General features: G+C 38.6%; 1 protein-coding gene across 3 annotated transcripts in view; it reads left to right on the forward strand.

The window, feature by feature from the left end:
- The first annotated feature begins 503 nt into the window (after positions 1-503).
- The window catches only part of SNX27 (sorting nexin 27), an 89581-nt gene continuing 71105 nt past the window's right edge, over positions 504-18979 (forward strand). For all 3 annotated transcript variants that reach the window (XM_068540798.1, XM_068540801.1, XM_068540799.1), the window contains exon 1: positions 504-986. In XM_068540798.1, coding sequence (XP_068396899.1) covers positions 664-986 — 323 coding nt within the window. In that variant the 5' untranslated portion in view covers positions 504-663. The remainder of the gene's footprint in view (positions 987-18979) is intronic.

The raw sequence follows: 18979 nt of genomic DNA on the forward strand, positions 1-18979 counted from the left end.
CCCTGGTGGTCCAGTGGTTAAGACTCCCGCTTCCACGGGCGTGGGGTGGGGCTGAGGCGGCGATTCCATCACTGGTCAGGGAACTAAGATTTCGCCTGCCAGCCCGTGGGGCCTGAAAAAAAAAAGTATGTAGACACATAAGGTACTGAGCAAACGAATTGTTATAATTTAAGACTATGTTGAATCACAAACATCAAGTTGTCCTAATATTATTGTTTTTTAAAGGTTATGAAATGAAAGAAAAATAAAACATGCTCCACGTCAGCAGATGAATCTGTCACCTCCACTCCAGGCTGGGTTACCTGCTCACCATCCAAAAGGACACTCCTAAGAAGGGCTTGAAAGGTGAACTACAACCCCCAGCAGGCTTTGCGCCCAAATTGCGTCATATAACCTCAGCTCCGGCCCGGGCCCAGCCCTCTCCCCGCCCCCACCATTCAGAAACTACAACTCCCAGGAGGCTTCACGGCATCTAAACCGTCTTCTTTCCCCCCGCCCCCTGTCTCCCCTTTACCCGCGCCGGCAGCTCCGTGGCCGACTCGGGTCCCGCTGTCGGCGGAGCGGGCGCGCGCGCCGGGGGTCGCGCGGCTGCTGAGAAGGTCGAGCACGCGCGGAGGGAGTGGAGGCGTAGGGTGGTGGGAGTACGGCTCGCTCGCTCGCAAGATGGCGGATGAGGACGGGGAAGGGATTCACCCCTCAGCCCCTCACAGGAACGGAGGTGGCGGCGGCGGCGGCGGCGGCGGCGGGGGGTCTGGGCTCCACTGCGCCGGGAACGGCGGCGGGGGAGGCGGCGGCCCGCGGGTCGTGCGCATCGTCAAGTCCGAGTCCGGCTACGGCTTCAACGTGCGGGGCCAAGTGAGCGAGGGCGGGCAACTGCGGAGCATCAACGGGGAGCTGTACGCGCCGCTGCAGCATGTGAGCGCCGTGCTGCCCGGGGGGGCGGCCGACCGGGCCGGGGTGCGCAAGGGGGACCGCATTCTGGAGGTGTGAGTATCGGGGCTGCCCGCCGCCCCACCCCTTCCCCTCTGTCTGTCCCTGCATTTCCCCTCTACCCCTGTCACCCTCAGGCCGCACCTCCCCTCAACCCCCGAACCGGCCCCCCGCCCCTCCATGGAGGTTGGCCCTTTTACCTCCGCACACCCTGGGTTTCTGAGACCCCCGCACCCTCCCTGTAATCTCCAGTGTCCCAGCGCCCCTACTGCTTTTACCCCTGCCCCCATTGCTTTGGCTTCTTTTCTGCCCCCTTGCCTTCTTCCCCTTTGGCATGCTGCTTTCTGCTCCTCGGTGCCCCTTGCTTTCCTCTTGTTGAACCTCTTTCTGCTTCTAACTGACAGCATCTCCTTTTCTGACCCAGCCGCTGTGTGTCCTCCCCAAGTTCTCATCTTGAGCATCATAGTTTCTTGTTCTCCACCACTCCTTTTAGCCCCCGTGGACCGTCCCTTCTGCCCTCTAAACCAAATAGGCAGGACCTTTGGTCGGCTCCTACTTTTCTTCCGGAAACATCATCCCTCCACGCTGCACTCCTTTTTCTTTCCTTAGTTACCCTCTCCTTATGGTTAGGCACTCCCTATATTTTTCTGTCCTTCCGTGTGTCCCTTTCCTCCCCTCTTTTTTGTATTCATACTCGGAGAATACCTTCTTTTCTGATCCTTGCTTTTTTTTTTTTGATGGTGGTGTCGTCTTTGACACGATAGTTTCTCTTCACAGTAGTCCCCTTGTCACACCAGTATTTTGAATCTAGCGTCTCCATCACCACATCCCTCTTGAGAGCATCCCTGTTCTGGCCCCTGTCTTCACTCCTGCACCATACTCGTATTTCTTTTTAGTCGGGTTTATGGTAGAGCTCTCCTTAGCGCCTGCTTCCCCCAAACTACAGCCCCTTTTGGGTCTTTGACCTCCCCACTTTTTCAGGGCATGCCGTTTTCATTCTCTCCTCTAGTCTGTTCTCTTGTGATACCATGCTTGACTTTATCCTGTTCTTTCTCTCTGAGGTTGTTTTCCCTTCTTTCTCTTTTTAGGCTCCTTCATGTTGAAACCCATCCTCTTTCCTTGCTGCAGTCCCTCCCACTTCATATTCCTTCATCCTTACTTCCTCACCGCATACCTTAAAGCTCTGGCAGGATGCTGCCCTGTCTTGCAGTTTCTTTGCAGACCTCCTCCTACTCCTTTAATCCAGGTGTTACATTTATGTTTTTATACTTTGTATTAAGATTTGTATAGTGATTGCTGATTGACTGGTAGGTGGTGTATGCTCTCATTGTCTCCATTCTCCTCAGCAGTCTTCAATCCTGTATCTCTCTCCTGCTTACTGACTCTATCTTGTATATTCTTGTTTCACACTTTTGCCCTCTCTTTCAGTGCTAGGATTTGCCCTCATGAATCTTTCTCTCTTTTTTGGCCGCTCCGCGCAGCTTGAGAGATCTTAGTTCCTCCACCAGGGATCGAACCCAGGCCCACCGCAGTGAAAGCGCAGAGTCCTCACCACTGGACCGCCAGGGAATTCCCTCTTTCTCATTACTATAAATGTTATTTTAACCATAATTTCCATAACCTTCAGTCTTTCCTCTAGTAGAACAGTAGGTTTATACAGTAGGTTTGATCAAGGTTTCAAGGGGATAAGTATTTTGAAGGACCTATAGAGTAGTCTATCCCTTCTTATTCAGCTTATGCCTCTTACCCTTATCCTTGACATTTTTATTCTATGGTATCCATTCATTCTGTTTCCTCTTACCTTCCACCTCAAAAAAGAGTAGTTCACCAAAGTAAGTGAAGCTGTTATACCTTTCCTCTGTCCTTCCTGTAAATAGGTGCGTTCGTTTTTCTGTTAATGTCCTATGACTTTTCTGGTACTCTGGCAATATATTCTTAATTTTTTGGGTGTCAGGGCATTCAGGTACAGAATGCAGTATTGACCTTTTGCTTTGTACCTGGGCACCTAATTCTTTTCTTTCTAGATAACTCAAGATCTGTGGCTGATGTTTCCTTCTGATAGAAGCTCTTGGAATTGTCATTTTTCTTTCCCTTTGGAAGTTAATTTTGTATCCAGCTGTTTATTTTTAAATTTAAAACTGAAGTATTTATTTAAAATTATAAATTTATCATAAAGTTCTAAATCATTTACTTTTTACTTGAGTAGAGTACTGTGGTTTTTGCAGCAGAGTCCAGAAGCAAAGTAGGTACTGTAAAGGAGACCTCAGATGATTCCCTAGACAGATAGAAGGACTTGCCTCAGGCCCAGGTTCCAGTCTAGGCCCATTTCTTCTTCTAGAGAAAAGACATTACATTTTAGTGGTGATGAGTAGACAACTTTCTCTCTTTTAGTGGGCGGGGCAAAAAGAGCACTCTTTGCTTAGAGAACCTTTTTCTGGAAGGTTGTGATGATTGGACATCTACCTGGCATTGGATTCTCACCTTCCAACTGTATTTTGATTTCCAAATTCTTTGAAGTTTCTCTGCTACTATAGTGAAAATAGTGATAGTTGTAACACAGAGCCAAGATAGATGGTAAATTGGGTCCTCAACTATACAGTTTCTTTCTCTTTCTTTCCCTTCTTCCAAAGTCTACATCTTCTCCTTAGGTTTTCAAGTGAGAGGAGGAAAAGAGAGACCAAACAGACATTGTTCTTGAGGGATATCTGTATCCTACTTGTTTTGATCTTGGTTAGGTTGATGCTAATTTTCCTAAAGCTTTCTTTAGGCAACACTTTTTTCTGTCTCTCACCCAAGTTCCTTAAATTAACCTCTCTGTTGTCCCAGGTAAGCTTTGCATGTTGATGAAGTGCCAAGTAGGGTCAGAGTAGGCATAGGTAGATTATTATTGTGTAGATGTAGTTTGTATTGAGTTATAGGTGGATGTCTGGACCTCCTTAAACAGATAATTGTTGATTAAGACTTTTCCCTATTTTAGACTCTTTCCTCCAATATGCAAATTATTTTATTCCAATTTTCATATATTGCAGTAGTTTGGACAACTGATAGAGGTTTGAAAGAACAGATGAGATTTACGAGAATAGAAGCTTAGACAAAAAAGAGCATTATTTCTGTGCATTTCTTTAAAGGCTGCTTACCAAGGCCTTGTCCTAACTGAATCTTGGAAAAGTCATTAAATTAAATTCAATATGGTTTGGTTTGTCCTTTCTCCCTTCAAAACTGACTAGATTCTAACTGGTTAGGGAAAGAGTCATGTTGCAGGGCTTGGTACTGGAGTATGAACAAGGCTTCTGGGCTCTGAATTTTACTGCAGATGGAAAGTTTTCTTGAATGGCAATGTTAGTCTCCACCGTGTAATTTTTCCAGTGTAACATATATTGAGTGTCTTCCCTTTGATGGGTATATACTTGGAGACTAGTGAGTGAAGGATGCTTTCAACAAATCAAACCAAAATAAATACGTCTTTGCACTAATCATATAGCATGTGAAGTAATATTAGACTTCAGGTGATTTTCTTAAGGTTAAGATAGTTTCAAGGGCTCTTGATTGATTTCTTGAGAGATGCCCTTAGGAGGGTTTAAGTGTGCAGTGGATATGGATATTGTACTGTCTATTTTTGAGAGATTAGGTTTGTCTGTTGGCTAGTTTTTGTCTCTTTGGTATTTGGATAATATGCTCTTCAGTAAGCATGGACCCTAAGGTTGGCTTGTAAGCATTCAATATCATGATATATTTATGCTAGGCAGAGAGTATATGCCTTACTTCTTTTTTTAAAAAAAATTAATTAATTAATTAATTTTATTCTTGGCTGTGTCGGGTCTTCGTTGCCTTGCGCGGGCTTTCTCTAGTTGCGGCTAGCGGGGGCTACTCTACGTTGTGGAGCGTGGGCTTCTCATTGCAGTGGCTTCTCTTGTTGCGGAGCACGAGCTCTAGGTGCGTGGGCTTCAGTAGTGGTGGCTCGCGGGCTCTAGAACACAGGCTCAGTAGTTGTGGCACACGGGCTTAGTTGCTCCGTGGCTTGTGGGATCTTCCCGGACCAGGGCTCGAACTCACGTCCCCTGCATTGGCAGGCAATTCTTAACCACTGCGCCACGAGGGAAGTCCCACCTTACTTCTTGATAGCTACAAGATAATATAACTTTTCTGTATTAAAGTTAAACCATAAGAAAAAGATGTGTGTGTATATATATTTGTTTAGTGATAATTTATTTTAAAAACGTATAAATATGTCATGGGCATTCTTTGTTTTTTTTTTTTTTAATTTTATGTGAAAATTTGAAAATTGACTAAAAAGAGGTTGGGGCCACACGAAGTATTTTTATGAGTTAAAAAGTACCTTCTTAGGATCTGCTTTCTCAGTTGTAGCTGAATTCTATTTGGCTTAGATTTTCCAGGTAGGTTTTGGAAATGGTGTTTGAAATCATGGTTATTGATCAAAGGAAGTTTTTATGGCAGTGAGTCTCAAGCTTTAGTGAGTGTAAGAATCACTGGGAGTGCTTGTCAAAAGTATGGATTCTCAGGCTCACCCTTTAAAGGTTGTGATTCAGTAGGTCTTGCATGGGGCCTAGAAATCTTTATTTTTTACTCCCTGGCCAGGTGTGGGAAATGCAGTCAACATACCCACCCCATACCTGGAGTGAAACTACAAGCCTTTAATTCTCAGTTCATTTTATTGTCATGATTATGTAGAGAGTCATTAGCTAAGACTATATGAACAAAGTGATTTGTTAGGCTCTTGAAATCCCAGCCCTTAGGAAAATCAGTTCAGTAGATAGTGGACTAACTGTTGTATCTAATCATCTACACTTTATTTATTGAATCTTGATAAGCTGTTATAATAAAGGTGAGGGTTAAGAGGTAGAGCAAGTTAATAATAATTATTATTATATCACTTTGCAATTTGTACAGTGTTACAGTTTGCACAGTGTTTTTACATTTGATCTTCACAAGAGCCTTGTGAGATAGGGAAAATATAAGCTCCTTGGTGACAGGGACTATGTCTATGCTGTTTCCGTAGCTAAATATAGTGGCACATAAAAAGTACTCTTCCATAAATGCTTGCTGAATGAATGTATGAGTGTTATCCCTATTTCATAAGAGAGGAAACTGGGTGTTGCACTAATGAATGTTAACCAGAATTAAACCCAGGTCTTTGGAAGCTAAATCCAGTGTATTTTCCATTTCTTTGTTTTCTCAGCTGTTCTTGACTGTTAATAGTCAACTATTCTTGACTGAAGTCACTTAAAATTCTTAAAAATTCAGTCATATCCCTATGAAGTTGGATAGCAGTTGAACTATGGTTCTATGATTTTGAAATGTAACTGTGTTATATCTTTATTTACCCTGTCTCTCTTATTGTTAAATGGGGTAGAAGACAGGGAACCAAAATAGGCATTCTTTGCCCTTATTTGTTGCTATCTTTATTGGTTATCAGTGAAGAGAGCATGATGATCGTAATTGCAACCCCAAGAAATACTTTTACTTCCATAGGTAGTGAGGGCGGCAAAATAATAAAACTAAATTTGAAAATAGCATTATCTTCCCCACAGAAATGTCTTCTGCAACATTGCTGTGACCAGGAAAAGAGTTTTTGTTACTAACGTGAAGATTTGTTTGGGTCATATAAGTTACTGTGAAGAACAATTCTTTTTCCAGCCACCACTTTTCCAGTTTGTTTCAGGAGAGGGTTTATTACCACGCTCTAAAGGATAATTGTTTTTTTAGATAAGTCCTGTTGGGAATAATTCTTATGATCCGGTAGATAAAGCAAAGAGACTCAGTTGACAAGCAAACATTTACGATTTATGATCACTGCATGGTGCTTTGGGAGCATGATCTGTGGTAAGTTCATTTGTTAGATGCTGACATTGCTGGCACAAAGGATATTGTAGTGGTTTAGGTTAGCGCCAGTTAGGGTCATTCTGTTCTTCGACTGTCAGCTATAGAGATGGTTTCTGTGCTTCACTTAGGCAGTCTAGTAAGAGCCAGTGTATGGGTGGTGCAATTCCAGGCCCATATTTGGAAAAAAAAAAATTTAGGCAGTTTAAAACCATTTAAAAAAAATTGGAACTCATGGATTTTGTATTACACCCAGTTTAAAAAAAAACACCTGAAACAAGTTTCACAAAACTGTGTTTACTAGTGTCATGCACTCTGGTAGTTTTTAGTCCGTCAGTATTTTGGATTTTTTGTTTTGTTTTTTGAATGCTGATGGTGGCCCACTGCATTAATTTCATGACTCATTAGGTTGTAATCCACTGTTTGAAAAACTGACTTAGGGTATCAATTTTATGATGTTGGCTAATATCACTTCATGTTCAGCCTGGTACCACAATTAAGCACAAACTATGTGTAAAGTACTGTTAGGCTTGTGTGAGTCACAGAGTCCCTGTATCCCTGCCCTTGGGAAACTTACACTGCAGTGGGGAAGGTGCATGTAAACAATTTACTGTATGTAAAGCAAAATGAAATAATGGAGATAAATGAAAAACACAATGGGAGTTTAGAGGTAAGAAGAGTGAATATGCTTGAGAAGATTGGAAGATTGGTGGGTGGATAGGTCATAGAAGGCTTTTAAACTGTGATTGAAGGACAGGTATAATTTTAGTAGGCAGAAGAGGGGGAAGGATTTTATAGGCTGAGGTAACTGTGTGACCAAAGGGAGGATCTTAGGATAACAAGGAATCTAAAGTTGCTGTTTGTTTATAGACAACCTGTGCTTCAGGTTAGATCAAATGGGGTTTTGATTGCCGTGCTAAAAAGTTTGGATTTTATTCTGTTTTTGAGGTCAGAATATCGTTGTATGTGCATTAATACCCAGGACTCCCTGAGAATTTAGTTTTTATTTATTTACCTGAAGAGGTTGAATAACATTTCCAAGGCCAAAGAGGAAAATCACTGTTAGAAGAATTTCAGAGCATCTACTCTCTTGGGCTGTCTTGTACTATATAAAGAAGGGAACTAAAGACAACTAAGCTCTAATGCCTAGAGCTGGGAGCAGCTGGTGAGGAGCTGGTTGCCTTTAATTTGTATATATGTATTTTACTCACAGCACAGTTCAGCTTCTCAAATATCCGTTTCTCTTTCTCTTATGTTTTATATGACTGTACTTACTATTGTGTTTACAGTTGATAAGTTTGATCCTATATGCTGTAGGTCCACTTGTGCTCTGCCCTACAGATGTTCTGTTTTAGCTGTACTCCTCTGATTTGAAGATGACTCCTTTAATTTAAATCTTTTATTTTGGCATACAGCGTGTCGCTGGGAGTTGAGGGGGACTGAAGACAGACAGGGAACTTAATATATATAGTACTAAGATTTATACCTGCATTCTACCTTCAAAATGAAAATTCTTACAAAGATCTTTCAAATAAGTTTATTTATTTATTTATTTATTTATTTGGCTGTGTTGGGTCTTCGTTGCTGCGTGCGGGCTTTCTCTAGTTGTGGCGAGTGGGGACTAGTCTTCGTTGTGGTGCGCGGGCTTCTCATTGCGGTGGCTTCTCTTGTTTCAGAGCACGGGCTCTAGGCGCGCGGGCTTCAGTAGTTGCAATATTCCGGCTCAGTAGTTGTGGATCGTGGGCTCTAGAGCGCAGGCTCAGTAGTTGTGGCGCACGGGCTTAGTTGCTCCGCGGCATGTGGGATCTTTCCAGACCAGGGCTCGAACCCGTGTCTCCTGCATTGGCAGGTAGATTCTTAACCACTGCGCCACCAGGGAAGCCCCAGGTAAGTTTAAGAATTGGTGGTGACCATACAGTGAATTTCTCCTGTCAGTAATGTGAGGGGTACTTCAGAGTTAGATTTTGTGATATGGTATCAGTCAAATGCTAGGTAGTACGTGTGTAGTCTCTTTTGTTTATTATTTATTGCTCCCTGCTAACTAATAAGGTTTTCATATAGTTGAGGAAATATACCTATCTGCAAGGTATTAAAGTTGCAGAGTAAGGTACTGCATTTGAATACTCTTACGTGTACTTCCTTTAATGAACTTCCGTTGTTATGAAAACATCTTTTAAAAAAATGGTGTTTGCTTAAGCTCTCTGAAACTGCAGATTCTTGTGTCAGACCTCAGAGCAAGACTAGAATGACAGGTCTACGTATTCTGTGCACTTGAAACACAAGTAATTAGTTTACTTCTCTTTGGAAAAGTACAGAGCAGTCTGCAGAGTCAGCTGCTTGTGTGGATTTTCTCCCAGCTGCTTTGAAGAGGCTGATTACTCTTACAGAACTATTCAGTGCGATTAACCAGGAAGCTGTCTCTCTCCCCTCCAACCCCCTGCCCCCGACAGTACTTTTATATCTGTGGGCCTATCTAGTTTTAGCTATGTTTATTTAGTATGTTTTGAAAATTGGGAGATTGATTAACTTAATATTTGGAGATGTGATGACCTCTGTGAAAGTTTTGGAAACTTCTTCCACTTCTTTTGCTGATCAGTTTAATCGTGATAAAGTTTGTAATTTATAAAGTGTGTAGTTTGTCTACTGAATGTACCATGCAGGTTACTTAATTCTTTTTACCCAAAATTATGATCATTTTGATTCTGGTAGGGTTAAAAACTATTTTTTGGATCTGTTTTCTCAAGGTACGTAACTTGCATCTCTTTTCTTAGAAACGACAATGAGTTTTGTTCTCTCTACCTGGTGTTTTGAATCCAAGGAAATGTGACACTAAAGTTTCCCTTTCTGAATTGTGTGCTAATAGATTATTTTAGATTTCCCTGGCCTACCAAATTATCCTTTATGTTGCTGATTTGGAAAAGGTCTTACTGTAACTTTCTTCTTATTCAATATGCTGAAATAGACTACAGCTTACAAAAACTGTACTGTAGTCTGTGTTCCTCAGCTTCCAGAAGAAATTGCGCAAATTTAATTTGGGTTAAAGGATGGTATTTGATTGCTGAAGGGCCATATCACTTAAAAAGTATGTCTTGTTATTCATTTCTAAGGGCTTCTTACATAGATGAAGGTATTTTGAACTGTTTTTTCAGTAGTGGTGATAGATTTACACTTCTCCTCACACTCAAATACAGTACCTCTGGAGACTAATTGAATATTTAGGAAATGGGTGTTGGGATTCAGGGTGCAGTTTGTCACCGCAGAACAGACTTATCAGATCACATGAGGAATCATGTTTTTAGTTGCATTATGTGGTAATTCAGAAATAGTAGTGAAATAGAACTTTAAAATATTAAGATTCCTTCTTTGGTAATTTACCTGACTTGCAAACTAAGGTTGTTGATAAAGCAAGTAGATTTTATTCTTTAATTTTCACTGTACACCAAACTAAAAACATTGGGGAGTTGTGTTTAAATTGGCCATTTAGGCAATGGTTCAAATTATAGCAGATCTCAAAGCCTGAGTTGGTGTTGAGAAATGCTTTAGGACTGATTATGTTTGTTTTGCTGGTGAATAACTGATTGAGGGGGCCTGAGAAATAGGGTAGATAGGAGAATGAGTTAGTCAGGTTAGGGAAACCATTATGGCTATTAGCAACTTTCCTACCTTTATCTAGCATTCATTATCCCGCAGTGTGAAGAAGTAACCTATTTTCACATGCAGCTTTACATTTAAATTGAACCATAGAGTTGTTATATGCTGATCAAGTTTTTAAAGACAAAAGTTGAAAAGTAAGCAAACAAAAAAATCTTATCCAAACAAGATAAATGTATACTTTTATAGCTTTAGTATCAGAAATTTCTTTTAAGACTTTACTGGTAATACTTTAGCCTCTGTCGTGTGAGGAGACCCACCGTGCTTAAATTTTTTAGCTAAGTGTGGTGCATTTAGTTTTTATGAGATGAAACAATATAATTATAATAGATTATTCCCAGAATTAACATAAAATAAAGGCTGCTTTTTAAATGTCAACATGTTTATTTCTTATTCCTTCTTCTTACCTCATTTTGCTATCCTTGGAATCAGTGTTTATTTTTTTAAAAATTAATAAAAACAATTTACTTTTATTTTCAGTATAGTTCAGTAAAAGAAAACATAGCCTCACTTTGGAATTGCTTACATAATTGAATGTCATATTTTACTCTTAACCATTATTTTTATTGCTACCCATAATAGAAAGCAAAGTGATCACTAATACTAAGGCTTGAAAAATGTAGAGCTTGCATAATATTTTTAGTACTTCCCTCTAAATAGTGAAACCAGTATAAAAGTTAAAAATAAAGAATGAAATTATGGAAGTGCATGAAGGAAAACCAGTATTGAGTTTGTGTGCTAATCTTAATAATTTTTTTCATTCACTCAGGGAAAACTTTTAATGAGTGCTTACTACATGACACATACAATATTAGACACTGGGGATAGGAAGCTGAATGACATATAGTCTTTGCACTAAGGAATTTTAGGTTTGATGGAGAAAGCGGCAGCCTCAGGTTATTTCTTAAGCCCAGTTGACCTGATTTTCATTCCTCCTCCCTAGCCTCCCCCCGTCCTGCCTCACCACAATGGGATGAACAAGTTTAGAGCAATTCCTCCAAGTCGCCATAAGTACTTTTCTGCCCTTAGTTATCTAAACTAGTAATGCAAGTGCCTAGAGACTATGTGCATATTCACAGGAGTCTTCCAGACACAAAATGTACTAAAACTAGGAGGACTGTATAGTTTATTGTCCAGACCGAGACACTTGAAAATGAAAGGGGCCCATTAACTATGCTAGGATAAAAGGTGTAAACTAGTTGTGTCCTGGCCATGTGGAGCACAGATCCAAAGCCTTAGTAATTTTAATATAGGAGGCTGTTTTAAAATTCTAAGACTAGAATTTTGTATTTTATTAGGAGGGAAATGAACAAGTTTGTTTTTATTCTTGGTGTCAAGTTGTTACATTGGCCTTACAGGTAATTATCAGATAACAAATGAACTTTTCTTCTGAATAGCTTGATTATAATTTTATATTGATTTTTAAAATACCTTAAAGCCTTAAGCCTTATTATACTTTTTTTTATTGAATGACAAGATTCATTTTTTTAGAAATAAGTCTACCTGTGTAGATTATATTTGTATCCTGATTGCCTTGGAACTAGAAGGTTTGAGGAATCTATTACTCCTTCCCAAGTAGTAAACCCTTGTTACTTGTGGCTGGAGGTATTATGGTCGAAAGACAGATGATGCTTATTTGTACTTTTCCTGCCTCAGGCAGCGTTCTTTGTGAATAGAACACCCAGCCAAGGGTAAAAAGTCCCAGTGATGGTGAGCAGCTTATTTGACAAGTTATTTATTCTTTTTTCCCTCTTTGGGAAGACTAGATGCTGATTGACATAGCTCTCAGTTTCTCAACCCTGCCAGGGCCATACTTTATTGTTATTAGTACTCTCTTTTGCCCAGCATTAAATTTTTGGATGTAGGTGCTTTAAAATATTGGTATAAATATTGAATTTTGCTTTTGATACTTAAAAAAGGCTTTGGTAAGGGTTTGTGAATTAGGGCTCTCCATAGAATGCATAGCTTCCACCATTATAAACATCCCCCACCAGAGACGTACATTTGTTAGAATTGATGAGCCTACATTGACACATCATTGTCACTTAGAGTCCATAGTTTATTTTAGGGTTCACTCTTGGTGTTGTATATTCTATGGGTTTGGACAAATTTGTAATAACAGTATCTGCCACTGTAGTATACAGAGTAGTTTCACTGCCCTAAAAATCCTCTATGCTCTGCTAATTCATTCCTCTCTCCCCCTAAGCCCTGGCAACTACTGATCTTTTTACTGTCTCCATAGTTTTGCCTCTTCTAGATTATCATACAGTTGGAATCATATAGTATGTAGCCTTGTCTTCTTTCACCTAGTAATATACATTTAAGTGTCCTTCATGTCTTTTTATGGCTTGATAGCGCATTTCTTTCTAGTGATGAATAATATTCCATTGTCTTCTGGATCTACCACAGTTTATCCATTCCTCAACTGAAGGACATCTTGGTTGCTTCCAAGTTTTGGTAATTATGAATAAAGCTGCTTATAAACATCTGTGTGCAGGTTTTTGTGTGGACAAAAGTTTTTGACTCCAAGGAGCATAATTGCTGGATCCAGGTGGTAAGAGTATGTGATTTTTATAAGAAGCCACCAAACTGTCTTCCAAAGTATACCCTTTTGCATTTCCACCAGCAGTGAATGAGAGTTCCTGTTAAGCCATATTCTCGTCGGCATTTGGTGTTGTCAGTGTTTTGGATTTTGGTCATTCTAGTAGGTGTTTAGTGGTATAAAATTCATTTTTTAAATTATAAAAGTAATGTGTTAGTAATGTTAGAAAATTTGGAGACTAAGGAAAAAAAAAATCACCCATCGTCTTATCATCCTAACACAACTACTTTTTGTATTTTGGCTGTCCTTTTTTAATGTATTTGTTATGAAGTTATACTGTTACATATAATTTGTGATCTAATTTTTAGAATTAATAGACCATTTTCTAGAATAGTTTTAGATTTACGGAAAAATTGAACAGATAGTGTAGAGTTTCCATATATACATCCCCCACTCCCACCATACAGTTTCTCCTCTTATATAAGTATGGTTATTTGTTAAATGTTTAACATTTGTTAAAATAAATGAACCAATGCTGATACATTATTACCAACTGAAGCCCATAGTTTATTCTGATTTCATTAGTTTTTACCTAATGTCTTTCTATTCCGGGATCCCATCCAAGATACCACATTACATTTAGTTGTCATGTCTCCTTAGGCTCATATTGGCTGTGACATTTTCTCAGTCTTTCCTTATTTTTGATGACCTTGACACTTCTGAGGAGTACTGGTCAGGTATAGTATGCCTGACTATTAGAATTTGATTTTTTTTTCATGATTAGATTGGAGTTTTGGTGATTTTGGGAGGACAGTCACAAAGGTAAAGTATCATTTTCATCAGTGCATATCAACAATACATACTATCATCATGATTTATGACTGTTGATATTGACCTTGATCATCTGGCTAAAGTAGTATTTGCCAGGTTTCTCTACTTTAAAGTTATTCTCCTCCTCCTCTCCCCCACTTCATACTGTACCCTTTGGATAGGAGTCACTATATGCAGCCCACACTTAAGGAGTGGGAAGTTATGCTTTTCTCCTTTAGCATGTAGTAACTGTATAATTTATTTGGAATTCTGCATAGGAGAAGAATGTCTCTTCTCCTCTGTGTATTAATTTATTCTGTCATTTATTTATATCAGTATGGGCTCATGGATATTTATTTTATACTTTGGGTTGTATAATCTGATACTGCCACTTTATTTTGTTGCTCCAGTTGTTCCAGAATCGGCCATTGGTAGCTCCTTCAGTTGGCTTCTGTGCCCTTCTGCATACTCTCGTCAATGTGTGTTTCTTTGTTTTATTTTGTTTTTGAGCACTTCCTTACTTTCTGGTACTACACAGTGCTCCAGGCTCATCTTGTGTGTTTCCTGCCCCAGTCCTAGAATCAGCCATTTCTCCAAGAGGCACTGGTTCTTTTTACTGGAGAATGTTATTAGAAACCAAGATCTAGGCATTAGGTATGGTTCTTGCTAAGAGGGTGTACTTTCTTTCAGGCCCTCTCAGCTGTCAGAGCAAAGAAATATATGTGTGTTTATTAATCCCTGTATATACACATATCTATAAGTATTTCTATATGTAACCATCTGTATCTATATTAAGTTAAACATGAGTTCTTACTGATGTCTCTAGCTTTTCTTCATTACCATATGGATGTTTTGTCCCCCTCCCCTTGCTGATTTGTACATTTCCACTCCAACAGTGAGAAACTTGGCTCCCTACATCCACCATTTATTTACTTAATTTTTCAATTCCAGTATACATGTGTGGTAATACCAGAATTGTTAACCTGTACCCCTGCGGGAAACAACTTTATTGACTAGAATACAGTACTTATGTGCAGTCCCTTTGGCCTTTAATCTTACAGAATTCATTCATTTCCAGTTACTTAGGTCTGTACCTTTTCCCCCCTACCCGCTTCCATGAGGTTTTTTGAAATAGATTTGAAATACAGTTAGATTCTCTTGTTACAGCCTGGAATTCTCTGAACCTACTGATTTAAGAAAAAGTTGCATATATTAAGGTTTACTCTTTGTGTGGGAAAGTTCTGTAGGTTTTGACAAGTGCATCCTGTCATGTATGCAGTGTTACAGTATCATACGGAATAGTTTCACTGCCCTAAAAATCCCCTGTGCTTCACTTATTCATCCCTCCCCTCCCTCCAGGCCCCTGGCAGCGCACTGATCTTTGCCTTTTCTGGAATGTCATATAATTAATTGGAATCATACAATGTGTAGCCTTTTCAGATTGGCTTCTTTCCCTTAGCAATATGCATTTAAGATTCCCGCATGTCTTTTTGTGGCTTGAGAGCTCATTTCTTTTTATAGCTGAATAATATTCCATTGTCTAGATGTACCACTTTTGTTTATCCATTCACTTATAAAGGACATCTTGGTTGCTTCCAGTTTTTGGCAATTATGAATAAAGCTGCTATAAACATCTGTGTGCAGGTTTTTGTGTGAATATAAGTTGTCAACTCAATTGGGTAAATACCTAGGAGTGTGATTGCTGGATCTTATGGTAAGACTATGTTTAGCTTTTTAAGAAACTGTCAAACTGTCTTCCAGAGTGGCTCTACCACTGAATGAATTGCTGTTGCTCCACATCTTCACCAGCATTTGATATTATTGTGGGGTTTTTTTTAACCAATCAAATAGGTATTTAATGGTATTTGCAGTTCTCTAATGATGAGTGATGTTGAGTAACTTTTATATGCTTATTTACCGTCTGTATTTCTTCTTTAGTGAGGTGTCTGTTCAGATTTTTGCCCATTTTTTTAATTTAAAAAAATGTATCTATTTGTCTATCTATTTATTTATTTATTCTGGCTGCGCTGGGTCTTCCTTGTGGCGCACGGGGTTCTCTAGCTGAGGCTCATGGGCTCTAGAGCGCACAGGCTCAGTAGTTGCAGAACTTGGGCTTAGTTGCGGTATGTGGGATCTTAGTTCCCTGACCAGGGATAGAACCCGGGCGCCCTGCATTGGGAGCACAGAGTCTTAACCACTGGACCACCAGGGAAGTCCCTGCCCATTTTTAACTGGCTTGTTTTCTTATTGTTGAGTTTTAAGTTTTAAGGTTCTTTTATATTTTGAATACAAGTCCTTTATCAAATACGTGTTTTCCAAATATTTTTTCCCTGTCTGTGACTTGTTTTTCTTAAGTGTCTTTCACAGAGGAAGTTTTTAATTTTTATAAATTCATCTTAGCAATTTTTTCTTTCATGGATCACATTTTGGTTGTCTAAAATCTCATTGTCATACCCATCACTAGATTTTCTCCTATGTTATCTTTTAGAAGTTGCATTTTTATAATCCACTTCTTAACATAACATTGGCTCAAACATATTTATAGATTATTTTGTTCTTCATATTTACAATTTTAAATGATTGCTTTATAGTTAAATTGTTTTGCTATAATTTTCTTTACCATTCATTTCCCCCTATTGCTGACTTTTTATAAGAACAGAAATTTGGAAACAACCTAAATAATGATGAACATACTTGTACCTTGCTTTTTCTGTGTTCAGGATTATTTCATTTCTTTCAACAAATACTTGAGAATGGTCTACATGCCACTGTAAAGTTCTTGCCCTCATGGAGCTCATATTTTGATGATTTCCTTCGGATAAATTCTCAGGCCATTTTGGGTTGAAAGAACATGAACATTTTTATGATTTTAGATGCATATTACCAGTGAAATTGCTTTCCAAAAGGATTTTACCTGTTTATGTAGTCATCATCTCATTTTCCACATAAGTTAACATTAAGAGTAATTGAGATAAGTTTTGTGCTTTTAAAATCGTTAACCAGATTGTTTATTAGAAAAAACGCAAGCATTTTAGAAACCTTTGACCATTTACTTTCTCTAGTTGTACTTCTCTTGTCCTGTCAGTAAATTAGGTGTTCTAAAATGTTACTATTTCTGAAACAAAATTCCAAAAAGTTATTGATATTTAGTGGTCTGGCATTGTACTTTGGTACAGACACCATCAAGCTTGACTTCCTTTGGCTATTTTTATTGCTTATGCATGTCTGAATCCCTTATCTCCAGAGTGTTAGGGCAAAGTACAGCGTGATTGCTAAGACAATTAGTCAATTATGTGACTTGATTGTTTGCCTAAGTTAGATAGCAAAGAGGCAGAGGTGGATGAAAAGGAGTCAACCTAAGCCAGCCAGATGATTTAACTGCAAAATTTAAAAGGACATGTCTTTACATTTCAGTAGAGTAGTTCCTTGTTTTTATAGTCTAGTGTCTAGTATAGATGTACTCAACAACTGGGCAATGAACCAGTGAAAAGTCAAAGGAAGTGTCGTTCTTTTGATGATGCAGGGGACTGTTTTTCTCCAGCTTGGAAGATCTTCACCCAATTTCCAAGAAGATATATTGCAGAGAAGATAGGGAGTTTCTTTAAAAAGCTTTGTTGTAATTGAAAAGAAAAGCTATGTTAAATTTTTAAAATTACCCATAGTTCCATAGTTACCCTAACTCAGCTATTTTCATTGTTTACATACTGTGTCTATTTGGGGGCAGAAATATCTTACGTGCTCATAAGATCACAATGGACAATATTTTTATATTTTAAATGCAAAAAACCTCAAACAATATTTATAGTCTTTGTTTTTTGCATTTTACATACTATAAGGACTTTTCCATGTTTGCATATAGTCTTCATAAATATTTTTTGAGCTGTAAGTTCATTTGCTTGATGTACTTCAATGTCATTAAAAGTTTTTCTAATGTTAGCTGTTTGGCTGGACAAATTCTTTTTCAAATACTCTCTGAGAAGAAGATGCTTTACAGCCTTGAATGCTTAAAAATCTAACAAGGGGATTCTAGGACTCCTAAAAAAGATCAATTATATTTATAATGTAGTATAATAGTATTAATCAAGTGTTGAGTGAGTTTGATGTTTCTCACATTTTGGCTTTAATAAACTAGACAGAGATGCTGTTGCTCTCTGGCTTAGCTTTATAATCATCTGTTACTGACGTTCTTAACTACACTAGGCTTGAAATACGTGTCCTGTTGTTTATAGAGGTTAAGACAAAAGGCCAAAGCAGTAGCAGGGGTAAAACTAGCTCTGGCTTAATTTTCTCTTCATTATTTTGTTGAAATAGGCTTGTAAGAAGTGAAAGTATTGAAGGCTTAGCTTATTTTCCACAAAGATATGGGAGGTGAAGGAAAAAGGGTGTGTTTTATCCATTAAACAATTTTGTACTGCAGATATGTGTACAGATTCATCTACTAGGATCTTCATAACAACATTGTCAATAACAACAAAAAAAAATTCAGAGTAATCTAAAAGCAGAATAGGGGCTGTTTCACTCTGATGATGGACTACTATTTTACATTTATAAATGAGGATATTATATAATTTTATTTTAAAATCAACTTTATTGAGGTTTAATTTACATACAGTCAAATGCACACATTTTGAGAGTTTTAAATCTGAGAAAAGTATAGATCCATTTAACTACCACCCCAATCAAGATATAGAGCACGTATATTACTTCAGAAAGCTTCCTTGTGTCTGTTGTTCCCCCTACCCCCGCCCCCTCCCTGACAGACAACCACTGATCTGATAATTATCACTATAGAATGGTTTTGGTCTGTTCTGAACTTCAAATAAATGAAATCAAATCAAACAGACTCTTTTCTGTCTTCTTTGCTCAGTGTATTTTTGAGATTCATCCATATTGTGGACATCAGTAGTTTGGTCCTTTTTATTGCTTGAGTAATACTCTGTGGCATGAATGTGCCACAGTTTATCTGTTTACCTCTTGATAGACATTTGACTGTTTTCAGTTTTGGACTATGATGAATAAAGCTTCAATGAACGTTCTACTATAATTGTTTGTATGGACATGTTTTCATTTCTCTTGGGTAGATACGTAGGAGTGGAATTGCTAGGTCATATAGTAAATGTGTTTATGTTTCACATTATAAGAAACTGCCAGATTGTTTTTGCTTTATGCTCCCATCAGCAATGCATGAGAATTCCATCTCTTCCACAT

Source organism: Eschrichtius robustus, chromosome 3 (genome assembly GCF_028021215.1).
Source record: "Eschrichtius robustus isolate mEscRob2 chromosome 3, mEscRob2.pri, whole genome shotgun sequence".
In the NCBI taxonomy this organism is placed as follows: domain Eukaryota; kingdom Metazoa; phylum Chordata; class Mammalia; order Artiodactyla; family Eschrichtiidae; genus Eschrichtius; species Eschrichtius robustus.